The following is a 19016-nucleotide window of genomic DNA, read 5'->3' on the forward strand; positions in this document are numbered from 1 at the left end:
GCAGGTCAAATAACTGTGTTATATGCAGATTTTTGTTTGTGGAGAGATCTGTGTCAGTGACCTGAATATTTTGAAAGTCCCTATGATCCCTAAATAGTAGCTATTGTCTGATTAGTTAAATCTATTTAACCGTCTCACGTTTCATTGGACGGACATTGGCTGCTCAAAGGTTACCTTATGTGACCTTCTACTAAGTTTTCTTAGACTCAGTGGTGGAGTGTAACGTAACCTAAGTTTACTTGCATGCCATTGCCAGCCTGATAGACACAGGCACACTTACCAATGAGCTAGTTTTCGGCACTGATTTTTTTCACAGGTGACACAAAAAGATTTGAGTGCTATCTCTGTGGCTGTAAATAAATAATATTCCTTGTAGATCCCCCTAATGGCATCATTGAACAGGCATCTAGCAGACAAGGGCTGACAAAGCAACTTTCTTGTAAACTCTGGTTCCCAAGCATAAGCAAAGGGAAAGCCAGACCATCTCACTGTGTTGGTATTACATCCAGTAAATTGTACATGATGTGGCCATGTGATCGATTGCAGTGACCCTTCCAGTGACCCAGTTGTTTTCAATTGACCCACCAGTATTAGGTTAGCAAGCTTACGATCTCAATTTCTGCAGTCTGTTTTCGAAGGCTTCGGTAAGTATGCATAAGATGACAAAAGGTAAGTACAAAAATATTCTGTATAGCCACTGGGAGGTTAAGGTAACATGACACTACATAGTTACTGAAAATGTACTTTGATTGCTTATAATTACATGCATCTTTAAAGAATAATTCTCATGGTTTGGAATAATTCCCTAGTCATGAATTTCAAAATGAATTTTTATGAAATTTTACTGTGAGTGTAAAGACGAAGACATCAAGAAATATCAGACAGTGGGAGGCACCAGTAGAAAATTCAAATCATGAGTGTTCACCAAATATCTCCATATTATATACTGTTAAATAAGATATGTGTCAGTGGCAGATATTACCTGTATCTGCCTGTATATTTAAAGTGCAACTGTGGGGTGTGCATACTTATGCCTATATGGAAAGTAATTTACAAATATTGCATACATGAATATATTTCTATACAATGCCATTAAACACTACATATACAAGTGCTCTGACACGAACATACTTAGGAGATAGACATGCTGTGTTGGAAAATCACTGATCAATGAAAGTACAATAGCTCTAAATTTGATTTAAAATTGAAAGTGTAGTCCCATAAACAGTATACACTGTATGTCACTAGCTCCAGATGCAGTATATACTTTTGACTTTGGTTGATTTTAGACAGTAAGTTAAAACATGATACAGATAATTTACTTACCATATTGAGAACTGTATGCATGTTGAAAAAGCAACACCAGAAAGTCCTCGTTGAATTCAAAAGAACAAGGGAACTGCTGCCAAATCTGAAAATAACACACACACACAAATAAAATGCATAGAAAAAAATTACTGAGCAGACAGTCAAAATCTATACAAAGGTAGAAACACCCATTACAAACCATGTCGAAAACAAGGCCATTCAGCATATTTCATAAAAGACCCAGTATTCAGATAGATAACAATATGAAGATGAGGATTCAACCATCCATGTCAGGCAATCATTGGGACATCAGTATAGAAGATTCCCGACCTGTGAAGGTCCCTGGGGTAGAATAGGCCTTCAGCAACCCATGCTTGCCATAAAAGGCGACTATGCTTGTCATAAGACTAACGGGATTGGGTGGTCAGGCTCACTGACTTTGTTGACACGTTATCGGTGCCCAATTGCGCAGATCAATGCTCATGTTGTTGGTCACTGGATTGTCTCATCCAGACTCGATTGGACACGAGAGCTGTTGAACAAACGCAGCAGGGAGAACACTGCGCAAAAACGCACCCAGAGACAAACTTTGCTTTTCACGTGCATAAGGGACGTCACACGTCATTTCTTGTATGTTTGCCGTTAGTTGGGACTTGTATCGCAAGGTAGCAACAGGTAATTGCAATAGGGGGATTTGTAATAGAAACGTTGCGTAAAAAGCAACATAATAGTTACTACTTATAGTGAACTTCAAAGTATGTGAATAAAAATAGTAAGAGTGAACTGTATAGTTCAATAGATTTAATAAAATGTGAATTTGATTTAGAGCTAATTGTGTTTGAGATATTTGGAGTATCTTCATTCAACGATTATTTACAGACCGTCGCCATATAGCTGGAATATTGCTGAGTGCGGCATAAAACTAAACTCACTCACTCACTTCACCAGTCCTACTATGAAGAGAGACAACATCAAATCGAATAGATTTGGAAACAAGTTTCAGAGGGATGTATTTGTAAAAGTCGGGTGGAGTACATGTTGACATAAAGCTATAGTAAAGTACTTGAGTGTTAGGGAAATGACCTGAAATGGCACCCATGAAGAAATGTAGAGGACACAACTTAAACCTATATCAGAATTTCTGTCTAAGAGATTAAATTTAAAAAATAATTAAAACACAGTTATCACTTATTCATAATATATAAAATGCATTGCTGATTAAGAAAAAACAAATAAACAGAATTATAAGCGTATATTTGAAACCAAAAGTGCAATATTTTGACTTGGGTTTACCTCCCTTGATACCGAATCCAGTCAGTGCTGGTGGGTGTGACTAAGTGTAGCGAATTCTTTTCATTAGGCACTGGTTCATTTGCCGATATGTTTAGCTGGGTTTTTGTTTATAGCTTATAAGCCTTATAGGTGTTAATTTTAAATTGGATGTGGTCAATGATTGCAGTTGTGCATTGCATATTGTCATCAGCAGACAATAAGGCAGACATATAGGAGTCAATAAACCAGACATTAAGTTTTTTCTGTGACTGAGTCTGCTTACTAAATTCAGTATGTTTGTTACCATGTATGTAACATGTAGATTATCCACTTGTTTGCATACACAACTGAGATCAGACTACTGCTCACAACCTCATACTCCGAACAGGCATACTGTTTCAAGATCCACAAACCTATTCACTGCACATGCATTATGAGCACAGCACAGCATAGCTGTTGAAACCACTTTTCCCCTGGCGCTGGGGGAAAATTAATGAATCGTTTGAACACTTGTTTTGGTAAGTACATACCAAAAGGTATCAAAATCTGCAAAGTAGTGTCTTATGTTGCATGTGACCGTTAAGTTAAAAAACAATTCTACTATTCACGATACATCAAACTATGACATTGCCATTTGATCATCAAGAGTTCTGAGATAATAAGATCATCGAAAAGCCATAGAATAACTGAAACAGAGGAATCAGGTCCCTCTGTAAGCAGATTATAGGTAGGACCTCTCATTTATTAGGATGAATTATGAACCACAGGTAAACCATCAGTTCAATCAAGAAGCATCTGCTCCCTTAATTGGTGGATTTGCTCCTTGTGAACAAGCACTGAAAATCCAAGAACTGGCTTGGATATATGCAGGAGTAATTTTAGCAACCATTTACTACAAAGCAGAACTCTCTCTGTGAAGGCTCAAGTCTCACTGTGCAAGAAATCGTAAGGCAAATAGCCCATGAACCCTTCTTCATCATGGCTTCTACTGACTTGACACAAATGTTGGCTGTCCTTAAGTTTTTATTTTATATTTGATTTTTATACAAACAGAATCACAGATCTGAAATCATGACAGGACGTGGACTGCACCTTAATGCTAACAAATGTGCATGCTGAGATACATACATGTATATCTGCAGTTTAACACATGTCAATTAATCATGTGGATGGTTCAGACATGCTCAATCAACCATTTCTGACATGTCTTTGTCAAGTGACACATTCTCAGATGAAGGATCTTACACTAAACCAGCTCTAAATAAATGGGTGAATAATGTGGTCATTCCATTAAAACAGGTTACTCACAGGTGAAATGGTTGGTGATTTGGGGACATTTTCAATTAGTTGATGCCAAAGACCCATCAGAATGGTGTCTCCCTCATCATCTCTCCTGGCAGACACTGAGGAATTTCAATATCTTCTACTGGGATTCCAGTTAAGCTTGGCTATTCTGGAAGATCTCACAGTACCCGTAGGGGACTGTCTGCAGACACCTTCTGATCCCTATATGGATTACAGGGAAATCTTTTGAGAAGAAATTTGATCAATCCCTTCATTTTATTCAGCAGCAGATTCTCAATTCCATACTTGTGTACCTGTGTCACTTGTGGCATAATCTTGATTAGATCCGGAGAGGTGTTTCTCAAACTTGACAAGAATTTACAAGAGGCTAAGCGCATACTCCTTGGAGATGCCTTTCATTACATCATTATGAAAGATATCAAATGTAAAACTGAAGCCAAATTGATATTGGTTGATGAGAAATGTTCAGCTCTTCAATTTTCAGAAATGTTCAGTGACCACCTGGCCACTGATCTGTGGGGTATTCTAGTGTGGCTCATACAAGGTGATCCTTCAGGGTTTTATTTCTCCAGTAGGTCGCAATGTGGGGTGTTTTGAGCACTTTGGGGCATATTTCAGATCCCGATAGCAAATGTCATCGCTTTCTGATAATGGTGCTGAGCTCCATGTTCATAAGGTTAAAGTCACATACAAAGATCGTGGCCTTTTGTTTGGTTTTTGATGGTGTTTTGTGGGGTGTCAGGAGGGTGCTCCTGTCCTTGCTGTCAGCCTTGTGTTTGTTCTGTTGTAAGAGTCTCTTAGGATATCCCCGTTTTAGGTAAAAATTTATGAGGTTGAGACTGTGTTTTTCATACTCCTCAGTGGAGGAGCAGATGCGCTTGCGTCTAAGGAACTCACTGTATGGGCCCTTTATACAACAGATAAGAGTGTGTGTCAGTGGGCTTGCAATACAGAGAAATATCACTACTTGTTCTCTTTGTCTAGACTGAACCATGTGTCTAGAAAAACTACCTTATGAGGTGAAAATTCAGCCGTGAATTTTATGGTGGGGTGAGCTTCATTAAGGAATTTAATGAAAGCTTGCAGGCGAGATAGGTCTAGTGTCCATACTAGGAAAATGTCGTCAATGAGGCGGATGTAGATGTACGGTTTGTCAACATGTTGTGAGAGGAGTTCAGATTCTAATTCCCCCATGAATATATTGGCATATGACGGTGCAAGTTTGATACCATAGCTGTGCCTCCTACCGGTAGGTAGTGTTGGCGGTACTCCGCCGGCAGTTGAATCAGCCCAAAATAATGTAGAGCCTTGACAGCAACACCGGCACAACCCTTCCATAAGTTGAACTGCTGCCAAACATAATTTGACGCCCCGCCAGCGGCACTGGCTCAACTCCACCAGCGTTTGAACCACTGAAAATATGCACAATGGTTAATGATGTCATAAACATCAACCACCAACACCTGCTTACTGTGATGTCACATCGCCTCCTACCGGCGCATACAAAGTATATAAAGGGCTGCAGAGCCACTGCAGAACGGTCTGATGAGTTCATATCGAACAAAACCGGTCACCCCCTGCTACTCACATACATTGCCTATCCCACTCTGTCTGTTTCTCTAGAGATATATGCTGTTCATACATGTATACATTCAAGTCACTACACAAAAGTCAAAGGCAAGAATGTACTACCTGGCAAAAATGTGTATTAGAACAAGGGTGTGAAAGTTGCCTAGCTTGAATCTCACCATTTTGATATAAGAACAATGGTGGGGAAGAAGTAGCCTAGCTAGGCCAGAATCTCCCCCTTTTGATATAAGAGAAAGGGTGGAGAAGAGGAAGCCAACCTAGGTCAGAATCTCCACGGGTGGGTGGGCGGGTGTGGGACTTTCGCCTAGTCCAAACTTTTCCCAAGATAAGAATATCCTAGGCCAAAACTTCCTTGGGGAAAGTTGGATCTGTGGGAGACCACTGCCCAGAAACTTGGAGATGGAGTAGGTGAGCTCCCCACCCTTGTAGATGCATCTACGTTCAGGTGGTGAGACGGGCTAAACGCCTCTTAACAAACTCCACCACAAAAGTTCAACTTGTCCATCCACTACAGGAGATAAGGATGCAGCTCCAGGGGAAGAGTGATCAGTGCAAGCGAATCACACAATCTGATATGAGGAGCTGGAAATAGTTGCAATGGTCAAAGTTGTAGTTGACCCCAAAGGGTCAATGTCAGAGCTGATGACAGAAGACCCAAAGAGTTCTTGCCACTGACGTACTGTCCTGGGTTGAGACAAAGCCAGCAGAATGAGACCTTGCATCTTGCAGAAATGACCCCTCGGGACAAACAGTTTGTTCACCTCTGTGTCGAACACCGCAACAATGAACTGAATCATGGATCAGTTCTGTGTTCTGCCGATTGACCAGCCAACCCAATTGGTGAAATAGCCACATTGTGAGCTCCATGTTCCAATAGGAAAGGCCGTAAGCGTCGGACACTATCCTCCTATGATGAAGAAAGCTGACAGTTGGCTTCATGACCCATGTAAACAGCCAAGGGTCAGCAATTCTACTAAAACTTGTAGGTGAGCATCTTTCCCCATCCAAGCAGCCACTTCCAAATAGCCCTGCGATCTATCTGACCAAGGCTGACGGAAGAGGTTGGTGCGATATCTATCCTCCCATGAGGGTAAATGGAGAGGACCTCCATGAAGCATTGCTGTGTGTAGAAGAAAAATGCCCAAAAACAGGTCTAGCCCGAATTTATGCCTGCTGTGAAGATGCATGTGAGACTGCCATAGCAACTGCTTCAGATGCCATCAAAATCATATTGAGAGGTGCCATAACCTTCCTGATGGCACCATCCAAATATAGTTCACGATCTTCAACCAGAAATGGTGAGTAGGCTCTCTGCTTGGACCCCTACACCGCAATATCAACAAATGCCAGGGATTCTCTCTAAAATAGGAGTCAGAGGCTTCTCCCTCCAAAATATCTTCATAAAGAGACTTAGACTAAGATCGACGTGCCGCAAACTTCTTCAGACGCTCTGTCTTAGGTAATTTTGATGTAGAAGAGCCCTCATTTGATCCCCTCTGTCTGCTAAATGCCGACTAGCAACGATACTCAGAAAAGGCCTTGTCATCTAAGTTCATACGAAAAGTACAGTGATGTGACCACTCACAGCATCCCAAACAATCCACACACATAGCGTGTAGGTCAGCCGCAGAAAAGTTGCTGTTACAAGTGCTGCAATGTTTCCGTTTCGTCAAAATATTGCAATTAGATCTACCCATCTTCTTGAAAGAATAATCAAACTTATCAGTGAAAAACACGTACATACGCCGCACCAACAAGAAAGAGAACGAGAAGCATGTGATCATCAGAGCATGCAGCACGAGCACAGAGATGATTGACAGGTGCTGAGGTCAGGTAGGGGCAGAGATCGGGTGATCAGAGGCCAGTAGGATTTGATTCAACTTAGCTCATAGCATGTTTCCACACATGACTGAAGAAGAAGAGAGCTGCATAATGTGAGATAGGATAAGTTTAAAAATTTATTAATTTACTTTACACACTATGTGTGCTTGTGAAATTTCCTATTCTGTATGCTACTAGGGTTCTGTGACAGATATAACTAGTCCTCAGTGGTCAGCTAAGAATAGAAGTACTCCAAGACAATGTTTATTCGCATATGCTTGAATACTGGAGATCGTTTCAGAAAAGTTTGGAACTAAATACAATCAATAGCTGCATATATAAAAATGTTATAGAAACCTTAGACCATATGTAGCAATGTTATGTTTCCTTACTTTGTTCAGCTGGGTGTGTGATCTGCTGTCTCATCACATACAGAAGTCTAATCTGGTCTTCGGAAAAGGGATAAATTGTCCAGAGAGTTTATTGGTATATTGACTATCAGAAACACATGTTCCCCTTGGATAGTGTTTGGATCGCCAGCTGGAGGTCCAGTAAACACCACATGTTGGAATACTATACAAAAACATAAAGAGGTAAATTACGTGTGTTTCTTGCATAGTGTTTAGCCAGCCAATTAGAGGCCCAATAAACACCACACTTCATAATACCATACAAACACACACTGGTAAATTTCATGTGTTTCTTGCATAGTGTTTAGCCAGCCAACTGGAGGTCCAATAAAAACCAAACTTGAACAGTGAACAGCAGACTAGATCTATGAATTTTGATCTACTACAACTTCTGATGGCACATATTGGCCTGTGTATTTTCAAATGACATTACTCATGTTTTTCTTTCTCCACTTTGATCACTGGCTTGTCAGGCCCAGACTTGATTATTTAGACTGCTGCTCTCCAGCTGAGATATTGCTGAGCTAAGCATAAAACTAAACTCACTCACACACACCCCACAGGATACAGGGATGTCCAAAATGTAAGTTGTAACGTAGTGAATGGAAACAAGATTCAGTTGTTATCCAGCTGATTCCTAGCCATGTGACATACATGGATGGCACTGGGGCACTTCAATGCAAACTGTGGTGTATCACAAACAGTTGTCACTTTTGTATGCTTGACATAATGTCATGTCTGTGTGGCCAAGATGATTATATTACTTCTGTATAAATATTTTAGAAACATGTTTTAATCTGTTTTGTTTCTCTTTCTTCAAGTACATGTACAAGCTAGATCACAGAAGTAGCATAGTTAGAATAGATTACAATAGGGTCAACCCAGCACTTACATAACTATTCACTTCACAACATCCAGTTTCAATCTAATGCCAAGTGCAATTGCATTGCCTGCCTTTTCCCTATCTCTTCATTATGTAAGTCACGTTGCCCACAGTTAAACTTTCTTTCATGAAACAGTGTGGTCAGATGATAGTTTTACAAGTCAGAGGTCCAATACATTTCTCGGCAAATAGTTTAGCTGCTGAACCAACAAATTAACTTGCAAATTATACGGTGTTATTTATGTTCATAATTAGTGTATAAGTATATTTAAATGTGCAGATATTGGAACAGCTTTTAAGGTCATATAATTTCTCTTTTAATCCATGAACTTATGTCCTATAGATTTATTGCCATATTCCCTCGTGGTTCATAGTTGTGTATCATCTGTAGGATATCCTGATTGGACACTGACAACTTTATGAACTGCCCTCTCACTGCCACACAGTGGTAAGTTAGTTGTACACATTGTATATATTGGCTGTAGATCTTGAAATTTGGGTAGAAATGTGTCAGTCTTGTACATCTGAGTATTACTGACAATTCAGCAAAAACATCATATTTCTTCTTAGTTGAACAGCATGAACATTTGTTCACATTAAATGTTAAGTGATCATGGAAAGACTGGCTTTCGTATGACACTTACTTGCCACACACTATCTAAAAAGAGAAGAAAAATAGGTGACTCCTGGCGCTGTTTGGTTATAGCATATGCTGACTTAGAACAACGACTGCGAAAAGGATGTCCTGCCTGTATCCATTCACGTTCCACAAGTGCCTCAAACCTAAAAAACAAGAAAGTGTGTGACATTATTATCCCTTTTACCACTATCACGTGTTTTTTATGCATAACATAAAATTATTACCATTAGTTACTGTCTTACAGTTAAATGCTCAACAATATGCTCAATAATATAGACAATGAGTGAACCATCTGCCCTACTAAATATGATCACTCCATGTTTGCAATTGCTTTACAAAATGAATTCATATACACAGCAAAACTTGCTTCTGATTTGCCAAAATAATTTGGCATGTAGATTTACCACATTGTAGCTTACACCCATAAAAATATATAAAAATAAAGTAAAAATTTATTAAAATCTAAATATTTTAGATATTTAAATACTTACCTTACCATAGGTCTTATGCATATTACCTCAAGCTTCGCTAGTAGAGATCAGACAGACGTTGATTCGCCATTCCCTGAATGGCTACCTCGTATAATCTACGGATGTAGTCACGGAAGTGACGTGATCTCCCTACTCGCGGGAAAGCGAGCCATCCCAAAATTCACTTTTACTGGCAGCAGGAAAGAAAGGTCCGATGAGTCCACAGTGGGGAGGAGCATCCAGCGTTGGGAGGGAGTCACCGCCCTATGGTAAGGTAAGTATTTAAATATCTAAAATATTTAGATTTTAATAAATTTTTAACTTACCTTACCATAGGTCTTATGCATATGGCTTCGACAGAGAGGACGGTGGTGTGGACTCCGGAGGACCTTCACATCTTCAGCAGACCAAGCACATGCACAGGAGACCCGGGAGACCAATGCCAACGTCACAGGGCAAACCTGGAAACAGGACAAAGGATAACCCAAGGGAACTCCAAAGAGAAACCGACGCACCCAGAGGGTGAGGTTAATCTTAAGACCAAAGGTAAGAACAACACAATTACCTAATGGGCGGAAGGCTGGGTGAGTTGCTGTGCAACCACCAACGGGCCAAAAGACTGAAGCCCCTCCATGTCCTCGACAGCCAAGTCCCTCAGGTAGTGTGAGGCAAAAACGGTGGACGACTTCCAAAAACAACCCTCCATAATCCGTGGCACCATACAGTTCCTGTGGAGGGCCATAGTGGACGCCAGGGCTCTAATTTCATGGGGGTTGTTCGCCGTCGGATGGGGGAGTTTCTTGGCATCGTACGCCGCCAGGATAGTCGCACGAAGCCACAGAGCAATAGTGTTTCTATTAACTTCCCCCTTGCACGATGAAGAAAAAGGGATAAACAGTCTCTTTCGGGAATGTCTCTTCAAGGCAGACCTCTGGATGTAATATCTAAGGGCCCTGACTGGACACAGGAACTCCTCCTCCGTATCATGTCGTCCGAGGATGGTCGATAAAGGCGGGATGGAGAACCGTCTATCTGGTTGCCCGGGAAGCTGATTCTTGGCAATGAAGTCCCACAGCAATCCCAAGTGGACTCGACCATGCCTAGCTTGTTCAAAACGCACTTGTGTGACATCCAGGGCATGAATCTCACTAACTCTAGCTGCCGTAGCTAGGGCAAGTAAGAAGACCGTCTTCCTGGACAACAGCTCGAAGGAAGCATCCTCTAGGGGCACATATGGGGAGCCTCTCAAGTGTTGCAAAACAACATTCAGATCCCAAGCTGGAGGGCGGAACTTGACCTTCTGGTCCTCCAACTTGAACGCCTTCAGCAGGGCAACCAGTTCTGGAACTTTAGAAATCTGACGATCCGTCTTGACCGCCAAGACGGAGTTCAACGCTGACAAGTAGGTACCCAACGTACTCCCTTTGAGATGCTTGGAATTACGTAGAAACATCAAAAAAAATTCGCCACGAACTGTGGGGAAGCTGTCATGGGATCCTGTGATCTCTGAGCACAAAAGCTTTCAAATGAGCGCCACTTGTCATCATAGAGGGATCTGGTGGATGTCCGATGAGCTCGGGTTATGGCATTCGCCACATGCAAAGAATAGCCTTTCGCCCTTAATGCCTTCTGTAAATGGTCCAGCCGTGCAGATGGAATCTCAGCGGATCTGGATGGAGTTGTTGGCTGTGCGGATGACGAAGGAGGTGTGGCCAATCTGGAAGCTGAACCGGATCTCCGCTGACGAGGCGTCGCAGATCGGGGAACCACGGTCTGGCTGGCCACCAGGGCGCGACCAAAAGCAGTCTCAGGTTCTGTGTCTGCTTGATCTTGCCAATCACTTCTGGGAGAAGAACGGGTGGTGGAAAAGCGTACGCGTCTAGACCCTCCCACGACAGAGATAGAGCGTCGACTGCCCAAGCCTGTGGATCCGGTACGGGAGACACGTAAGTTGGTAGCTGATGGTTGAAGCTGGTGGCGAAGAGGTCCACCAGGGGTCTCCCGTGGCGAAGGCAAATCTGACGAAACACGTCTGGATGAAGCATCCATTCCGTCGGTGAAGGTCTGCCTGGGCGCGACAACGCGTCTGCCAGAATGTTCTTGCAGCCGGGTATGTGTCGAACCCTGATTGTGATCCTGTTGCTGTCTAGCAGATCTGCTAACACGAACATCTGGTCTAGAAGTTGCTTGGACCTGGTCGTGCCCTGATTCCGGATAACCCAGACGACTGTGGAGTTGTCCGACGCCACCAGGAGCTTGGTGTTGGACAAAATCGGTAGCCGGCGGCGAACTGCTAGAATGACGGCTTGCAATTCCAGGTTGTTGATGTGCCACAACCTTTCGGCGTCGGACCACAGCCCTGAGGTCGTTCGGCCCGCCAGATGGGCGCCCCACCCTAGTAGAGACGCATCCACGAACAACTCGTGGTCGTGACTGGAGTCTTCCAAACAGACGCCGACGCAGACATTCGATTCTACCATCCACCACCGGAGATACTGATGTAGATGTGGAGGTAGAAGAACCCGTGACTTGAGGTCGTTCTTGAGTTGGTTCCAGATGTGACTTGTTGGTGTTGACCATCCAACCCAGTTGATGCAGCAGGCGGGTGGAGAAGTCCAACTGTTTGCGTAGCAGTAGAGGACTGCCGTGGTTGAGAAGGCAGTCGTCTATGTATGGATCGAAGTCCACTCCCCTTAGATGAAGAAACCTGGTAACCGGAAGCGTGATGCGTGTGAAAAACCACGGGGCCGTAGAAATGCCAAACGGAAGCACCCTCCACTGGTAATGTATTCCGTTGAAGACGAACCTCAGGTACTTCCTGTGACGCGGATGTATGGGAACATGTAGGTAAGCGTCCTGTAGGTCCAGACTGGCTAGCCAAGCCCCGGGAGACAATTTGGCTCGAATCTGCTCTAGGGACGTCATTCGGAAATGAGGAGGGTCGGCCAGATACTGTCTGTTGAAGACCGCCATGTTGTGAATCATGCGCATCTTGTCGGAATCTTTCTTTGGCACCAGGAAGATGGGTGAGTAGAACCCCGGGGAGCGGTGGGGTTCCAGCACTGTCACTATGGCTCTCTTGGATAACAGAATGTCGATATTGGACTCTAGGAGAGCTAGTTGGTGTTGAGGATATATCCGCGACTGGGGAGTAGATGTCAGCGGTGGAGTCTCGACCAATGGTAGTTTGTAGCCGGACTTCAGAATCTTGCTTACAAACGGATCCTCTAGGAATGACCAGTTGGGCCAGAAGATCCCTAGTCTCCCACCTACTGGAGTCGGATGGACAGGTACGACTGGGGGTGGGAGGTCCCAGTCGGAGACATCCACGGCTTCAGCGACCAGAGTAGGGGCGCTTGCCTCTGCCTCGCCCTGGCATCGAGGGGGTGTCCCGGCTGCGCTCCTGGGGCTTCCGCTGAGTGTCATTATCCTTGGTGCGGCCCCGTCCCCTCCCAAAGGAGGAGCGGATGGATTCCCTCCTGGGAATATAGCGCTTCTTTCCACTTCCTCTGGCTCTGCCACGAAAGGCAGAACCAAGCGCCTCAAAGGTAGACAGCGCGACTTCAGTGTTCGTTAATTCCGCGTGCGACTTGTAAATATCTGGAATCTTGTCGGCGAACAGAAACTTGGAAGTGAAGGGAGCCCGAAGTAATTGGCGCTTAAATTCCTCCTGCCAATTACATGTATCCAGGAAGCCGGAGCGGCGAACCGAAGTTGTCATAGCCAACGCTGCACGTAAGTGACCGAGTAAGTCATGAAGAACTTTGCCCTGCCACTGGAAGATCGTCGTGAGATGATCCACCCTGGAGGCGTTGTCTTCTGATAGGTCTGCTGCAGCCGCTGAAGTAGCTGAGGCTAACGCCGAAATGGGTTTAAGCATACGCTTGAGTTCCGTGTCAATAGCTGCTAATTTGGAGTCCTGCACTTTATAAGCTGAGAGTGAAGAACTTGACAAGCGCTTGAGTGAGTCGTCCTGGGTTGCACCATTATCTGTGAAGTCTAGGCTGTGGATCTTGTAATCAGACTTCCTTGACTTAGACGCCTTGATCGTAGGATTCAGAGACAGCTTGGCAAAATCCTCGTCCAGGAGAGACACTGCCTCCGCCACCATAGGATGAGGTGGAATTAGTAGTTCCGGGGACAAACGGATGGACGCCGGATTATTAGGATCGACTGACGGAGAAGGACAGTCAGGTAGCCTGTCAGCAATCCACTCAAACACTGCCGATAGTGGTAGATAGGTGTCATCATCCTCGCCTACACCTGCCTCTTCTTCATAGTCAGGGCAGAAGTGTTGCTCCTCCAAATCTTCCCAAGAGACTGAAGTCGATTCCCGCCGCTGGGTGGAAGAGGTAGAAGGCGTCCGAGTAGAAGAATCCTTCAGTGAAACTCGCGAGGCCTCTGGTGAACGTGAACGCCGGGTTCTGGAAGAGCGCCGAGGAGATCTGGATCGCGAACGGAAGCGCCGTCGTCTAGGAGAGCGTGAGCATGAGCGCGAGCGCCGGCGCCGACTACGGTGAGGAGAGCGGGAGCGCCGATTCCTCGGAGATCTGGACCATGATCTGCGTCTCGAGCGCTCAGCTTCTAAGCGCCGAGCGCGCTCCTCGTCTAGCTGACGTTGTAGCACCTCTTCTCTAGATAGCGTGTGAGAAATCCTGGGGATCCGGTAAGGCGCTGGCGGAGGCACAGGAGCCGGCGTCTGAACAAGCGCTGGCGTAGGTATAGGTGCTGGTATTGGAACCAGTGAAGGTGTCCCCATCAAGGCTGTAGACGCTGACGTGGGCATAGGCGCTGACGTAGGTGTCAGTGCTGGCATAGGCGCAGGCGTTGACGTTGAAATTAGTTCGGGAATCAAGGCAGGCGCTGACATGGGCGCTGGCACAGTAGCTGAGGTCGGCGCTGGCTCTCTAGTAGAAGTGCTGGGCGTCAGGAGAGACCGTAATAGCCTCTGAACTTCTGGGTGCGCTAAGGCGTCCGGACGGGATAAGTCAACAAAGGCGTCCGAGCGAAGTGGCTCCGGAGACGATCGAACCGGCGTCGTAGATGAGCGCTCCAAACCAGACGTCGGCGTTGGTGCTGTAAAGGTAGGCAGCTCCGGGTCGTCCTGTAAAGAACCTAAAGAAGAAGCTGGGGAAGACATTCTCCTCTTCCGCTGAGTAAACCTCTTTCTACGGACAGCTAAAAAGGTCTTGAAATCCGCCACTGAAAGACTAGTACAATGCTGACAGCGGCTGTCAAGGGAACAGGTCTGCGATGCACAATCCGGACACCAGGGGTGGGGATCCCTGGCTGACTTCTGCCCCTTGCAGACAGTACAAAACTGCCGAGTCATACACAGTTAACTGCAACAGATAAAAACATACCCGAAGCGTGAAATAAAACAATAACGCTAGAGGTAGAAACGAAAAACACCCCTACATAAAAAATGCAGCAAAAGCGCACCCCCAACCTAAAGTGGGTACGCCTGTAAGCTCGCGACAGCGACGGCTAGCAACCAACATGGCTACCTGTAAAACATGCCACGTGGGACAAAAAACACATGAAAAACGGCAAAAATCGGGAGGAAATACCATACAAAATAGCAGAACAGATGGAGGAAGTATTCCTGACGGAATAAAGAACCTCCAAGGCCGCCATGACACCTCACAAACAACGCAGGAAAACCCACATCGAAGTGAGAGAAAAAAAGAAACATTTACAACACGAGGTAGCAAGGTAAGTGAAGTTAAATTCAATTTAACTAACCACACACCTAGGGAAACAAGACATACCTACCTGTTGAACGACAACTTTATTCAACACAATAGAAAACTCCGAGCGAAACAAACACGTCTGATCAGACGAACGCTAGAAGTAAAAGTGAATTTTGGGATGGCTCGCTTTCCCGCGAGTAGGGAGATCACGTCACTTCCGTGACTACATCCGTAGATTATACGAGGTAGCCATTCAGGGAATGGCGAATCAACGTCTGTCTGATCTCTACTAGCGAAGCTTGAGGTAATATGCATAAGACCTATGGTAAGGTAAGTTAAAAATTGATATTTTACACTTATCTCGACTCATGCTTATTATTCAACACTTGAATCCCTTGTAGTTCTCTTTGAAGATGATGTAAAAGTTCACTTACCCATGAGTCATGATTCTCGTCTTGGAGCTACCTGTAATCTGTGAAGTTGGGCAGGTTCGGTGGGCATCCATCGCGTGAGATGGGATAAGTATATAAATATACAATTTATGGTTAAAATTTCCAAATTTTTAAACTTATCCATCTCACATTATGCATTATCCCACAGTTGGCAGGAGGGCCGCAGATTACCCTCTGACACACTCCACACACAAGGATGCATTCCACAAGGAGGCCAGGAGAAGCACCAACTCCTGATGTGCTACTTCATACTTGTGGTGGGTTGCCTCAATAAACCCCTTGGCCTACACGGCACAAAAACTCTAGTGAGTGGGCGCTCCTGAATAAATATGGTTTTCAGCCACAACTTTTGCTCTAGCAAATGGACGCAGTTTGACAAGTAGGCCTCGCCGCTCCACGATTTATCAGGTGACCCCAGTGATCTGGCACATCCCTGCTTCAGTACTGCTCCCTACAGACACCCGCCCGGAGGGCCGTGAAAGAAGGAGTAGCCCGGTTGCTCAACTAGTTTAACGTTCAGTACCAATTTCCCCAACTTCCCAAATGTGAGAAAGGACCCAGGAGTTTAACGCTTCGAAAACTGTTAGGTAATCGGAAATTCAATGCTTCACTGACGTAATTGCTCAGACAGTAGAGGTCAGTAAGCAGAGTGTCGATCATCTCTGGAGCTCAGCGACGGTAGATATCTTCACATCCAAAGCCAATGCAATAACTGTGTTAAGCACGGCCAGGTAAGCAGACAGCGTAGAACACGTCAGCTTCCAAGAGGATCGAAGGTACTGAAGGTACTCTGCAACCATCTGCGGCAATGCCCTAGTGGGAGACAATATGCCTTTCATTCTGCAATATGATTCAAATTTCTTCCACTTTTCATAATAGATAGATCTCGTGGAAGTACAATGTGCTGTTGAGATAGCACGCAAAGAATAACCCTTGGCAGTTAACGACTGATGTAAATGCGCCAAACGTGCAGATGAAGTGTTAGTGGAGACCAATGTAGTTGATCAGAGTGCGGATGAACCAGTAGGTCAAATCGGTCGGGAAGTGGAACTGGATCTGGTTCGGCTAGCTCTTGAAGATCTATGAACCAACTCCTCGCCGGCCAATAGGGTGCGACCAATAGCAGTATCATCTGCAGTCGTACGCAGCTTGAGAAGCACACGTGGAAGAAGGGCCACAGGTGGAAACACGTATGCGTTGAGACCATCCCACAGAATTGGGAGAGTGTCTTGTTTCCAAGCCAACGGGTCCGGGATGGAGGACACAAACAGGTGTAGCTGATGGTTGAATCTGGTGGCAAATAGGTCTACTGTAGGCTTCATCAATGGAAGACAAACAGTCCTGAACACCTCTGGATACAACTTCCACTCCTTTGGGGATGGACGCTTCGGACCCGACAGAGAGTATCCGAGGACATTCTTGATCCCTGAAATATGATTGGCCCGAACCGATATTTTGAGAGAGTCCACCAGGTTGAAGAGTTGTTGCGTCCACTGTAGAAGTTGAGGTGACCCTGTTAATCCCATCCGACTGATGTGCCACACGACTGCTGTGTTGTCCGATCAAACCATAAGGTACATCCCCTGTAGTTGTTCCTGCCAATGACTGATGACCAAGATTACTGCCCTGAGCTCTGATACCATATATTACCGCATATAAGCCGACCCCGCGGATAAGCCGACCCCCCAACTTGACCCTCAAAATCAATGCGAAGATTGTATCTCTCATACATTAGCCGAGCCCCAACTATGACCAGAGACTACGACCAGAGACATCTTGGACGTACCCGGTATGTTTGATGGGAATAAAGACTGGAAACCTTTGTTTGTTTTACTTTGTATGTCAACGATCCCAACGATCACTGCTGGCATCAACAGAGACCAGAGCTGCGAAATCTTGGGCATAAAAACGTAAGTAAGTTTAGTGAAAGTACTGCCATACACAATAAAGATTACCAGTATATTCTGGAAACCTGTGTCTGTTTTCCTTTTATATCCCTACGATCGTTGCATGCATTTACGACAGGACGCCAGTTGGTCAAATCGGTGAGTATAGAAATGTGAACCAAGACTAAAAGTACCCACAGCAATAAACACTGAAGTCATTTTTGGATTCTAAACGTATTATTTCTGTCTCAAATTGCATTTAGTGAAGTATGTTTACATAAATAAATAATATGTATTGCAATTATACACAATTATATACATTTTCAACCGTTGTGTCCATGTAACAATTCATATAAGTCCACAATATTCACAAATCATCATGTAAGTCCACAATATTTACAAATCATTGGCTGTGAAACCCTCGAATTCGGTTTCGCTGTCCTCGCCAGCCAGTTCTTTCCATGCTGACTCATTTGTCAAGTCATCGTAATAGTCCTGCAGACTGTCACACACAAGCACATCTTCATCTTCCTTTCTCTGTTCGGGCGTCAGGAACTCGTCAAATAATGCATCATCCTCTGATCTGTCCATCTTATTTGAGATTCCACACTTGAAAAAGGAATTTACAATCATGGCTGTTGGTATTTCCTGCCACGATTCTTTAACCCACCTCGCCACTTCGCCTAGGGGAGCCCTCCTCATTGCATTTGACTTGGTGTAGGTGTGTTCTCCATTGATCATCCAATCAGACCACTTCTTTCTTACATTCACCTTGAATGGCTTGTTCAGAGAAACATCTAGTGGTTGGAGCAGAGACGTGCAGCCACCCGGAAAAACGGCCTAGTGTGTTTTTTCTCGACTAACTTCTTCTTCACAGAAGGACATAAATGCGCCCTAAACATGTCCCAAATAAGTAACGAGTTGCACCTCATCAGTGCCCATGGTCTCGCACACCACACATCTTCTATATATCCATTTGTTAACAAGAGACTCGTCCATCCATCCCTTGGGGTGAACTGTGACCACGACACCTGTAGGAAACTTTTCCTTTGGCAATGTCTTCCGCTTGAACACAATCATTGGTTTCAACTTTGTCCCTTCTGCCATACAGGAGAGCACCACCGTGAAATGTTGTTTCTCATTCCCTGTTGTCTTCACAGACACTGTCCTTGATCCCTTGACATCGACAGTCCTTGAACCTGGCATATCGAAACTAAGAGGCGTCTCATCCATGTTTCCTATCTGTGACATATCATAATTGACAGCCTTCCTTTCCTTGATCACAA

At 44.6% G+C, this 19016-nt stretch overlaps 1 protein-coding gene across 2 annotated transcripts in view; it reads right to left on the minus strand.

Moving 5' to 3' along the window:
* LOC137278159 (myotubularin-related protein 9-like) overlaps window positions 1-19016 on the minus strand; it is a 71137-nt gene that overhangs the window by 15067 nt on the left and 37054 nt on the right. For both annotated transcript variants that reach the window (XM_067810332.1, XM_067810333.1), the window contains exons 10-11: window positions 9234-9372; window positions 1327-1411 (exon numbers count right to left, since the gene is read on the minus strand). In XM_067810332.1, coding sequence (XP_067666433.1) covers window positions 1327-1411; window positions 9234-9372 — 224 coding nt within the window. The remainder of the gene's footprint in view (window positions 1-1326; window positions 1412-9233; window positions 9373-19016) is intronic.

This window comes from Haliotis asinina, chromosome 3, assembly GCF_037392515.1.
Source record: "Haliotis asinina isolate JCU_RB_2024 chromosome 3, JCU_Hal_asi_v2, whole genome shotgun sequence".
Lineage (NCBI taxonomy): Eukaryota > Metazoa > Mollusca > Gastropoda > Lepetellida > Haliotidae > Haliotis > Haliotis asinina.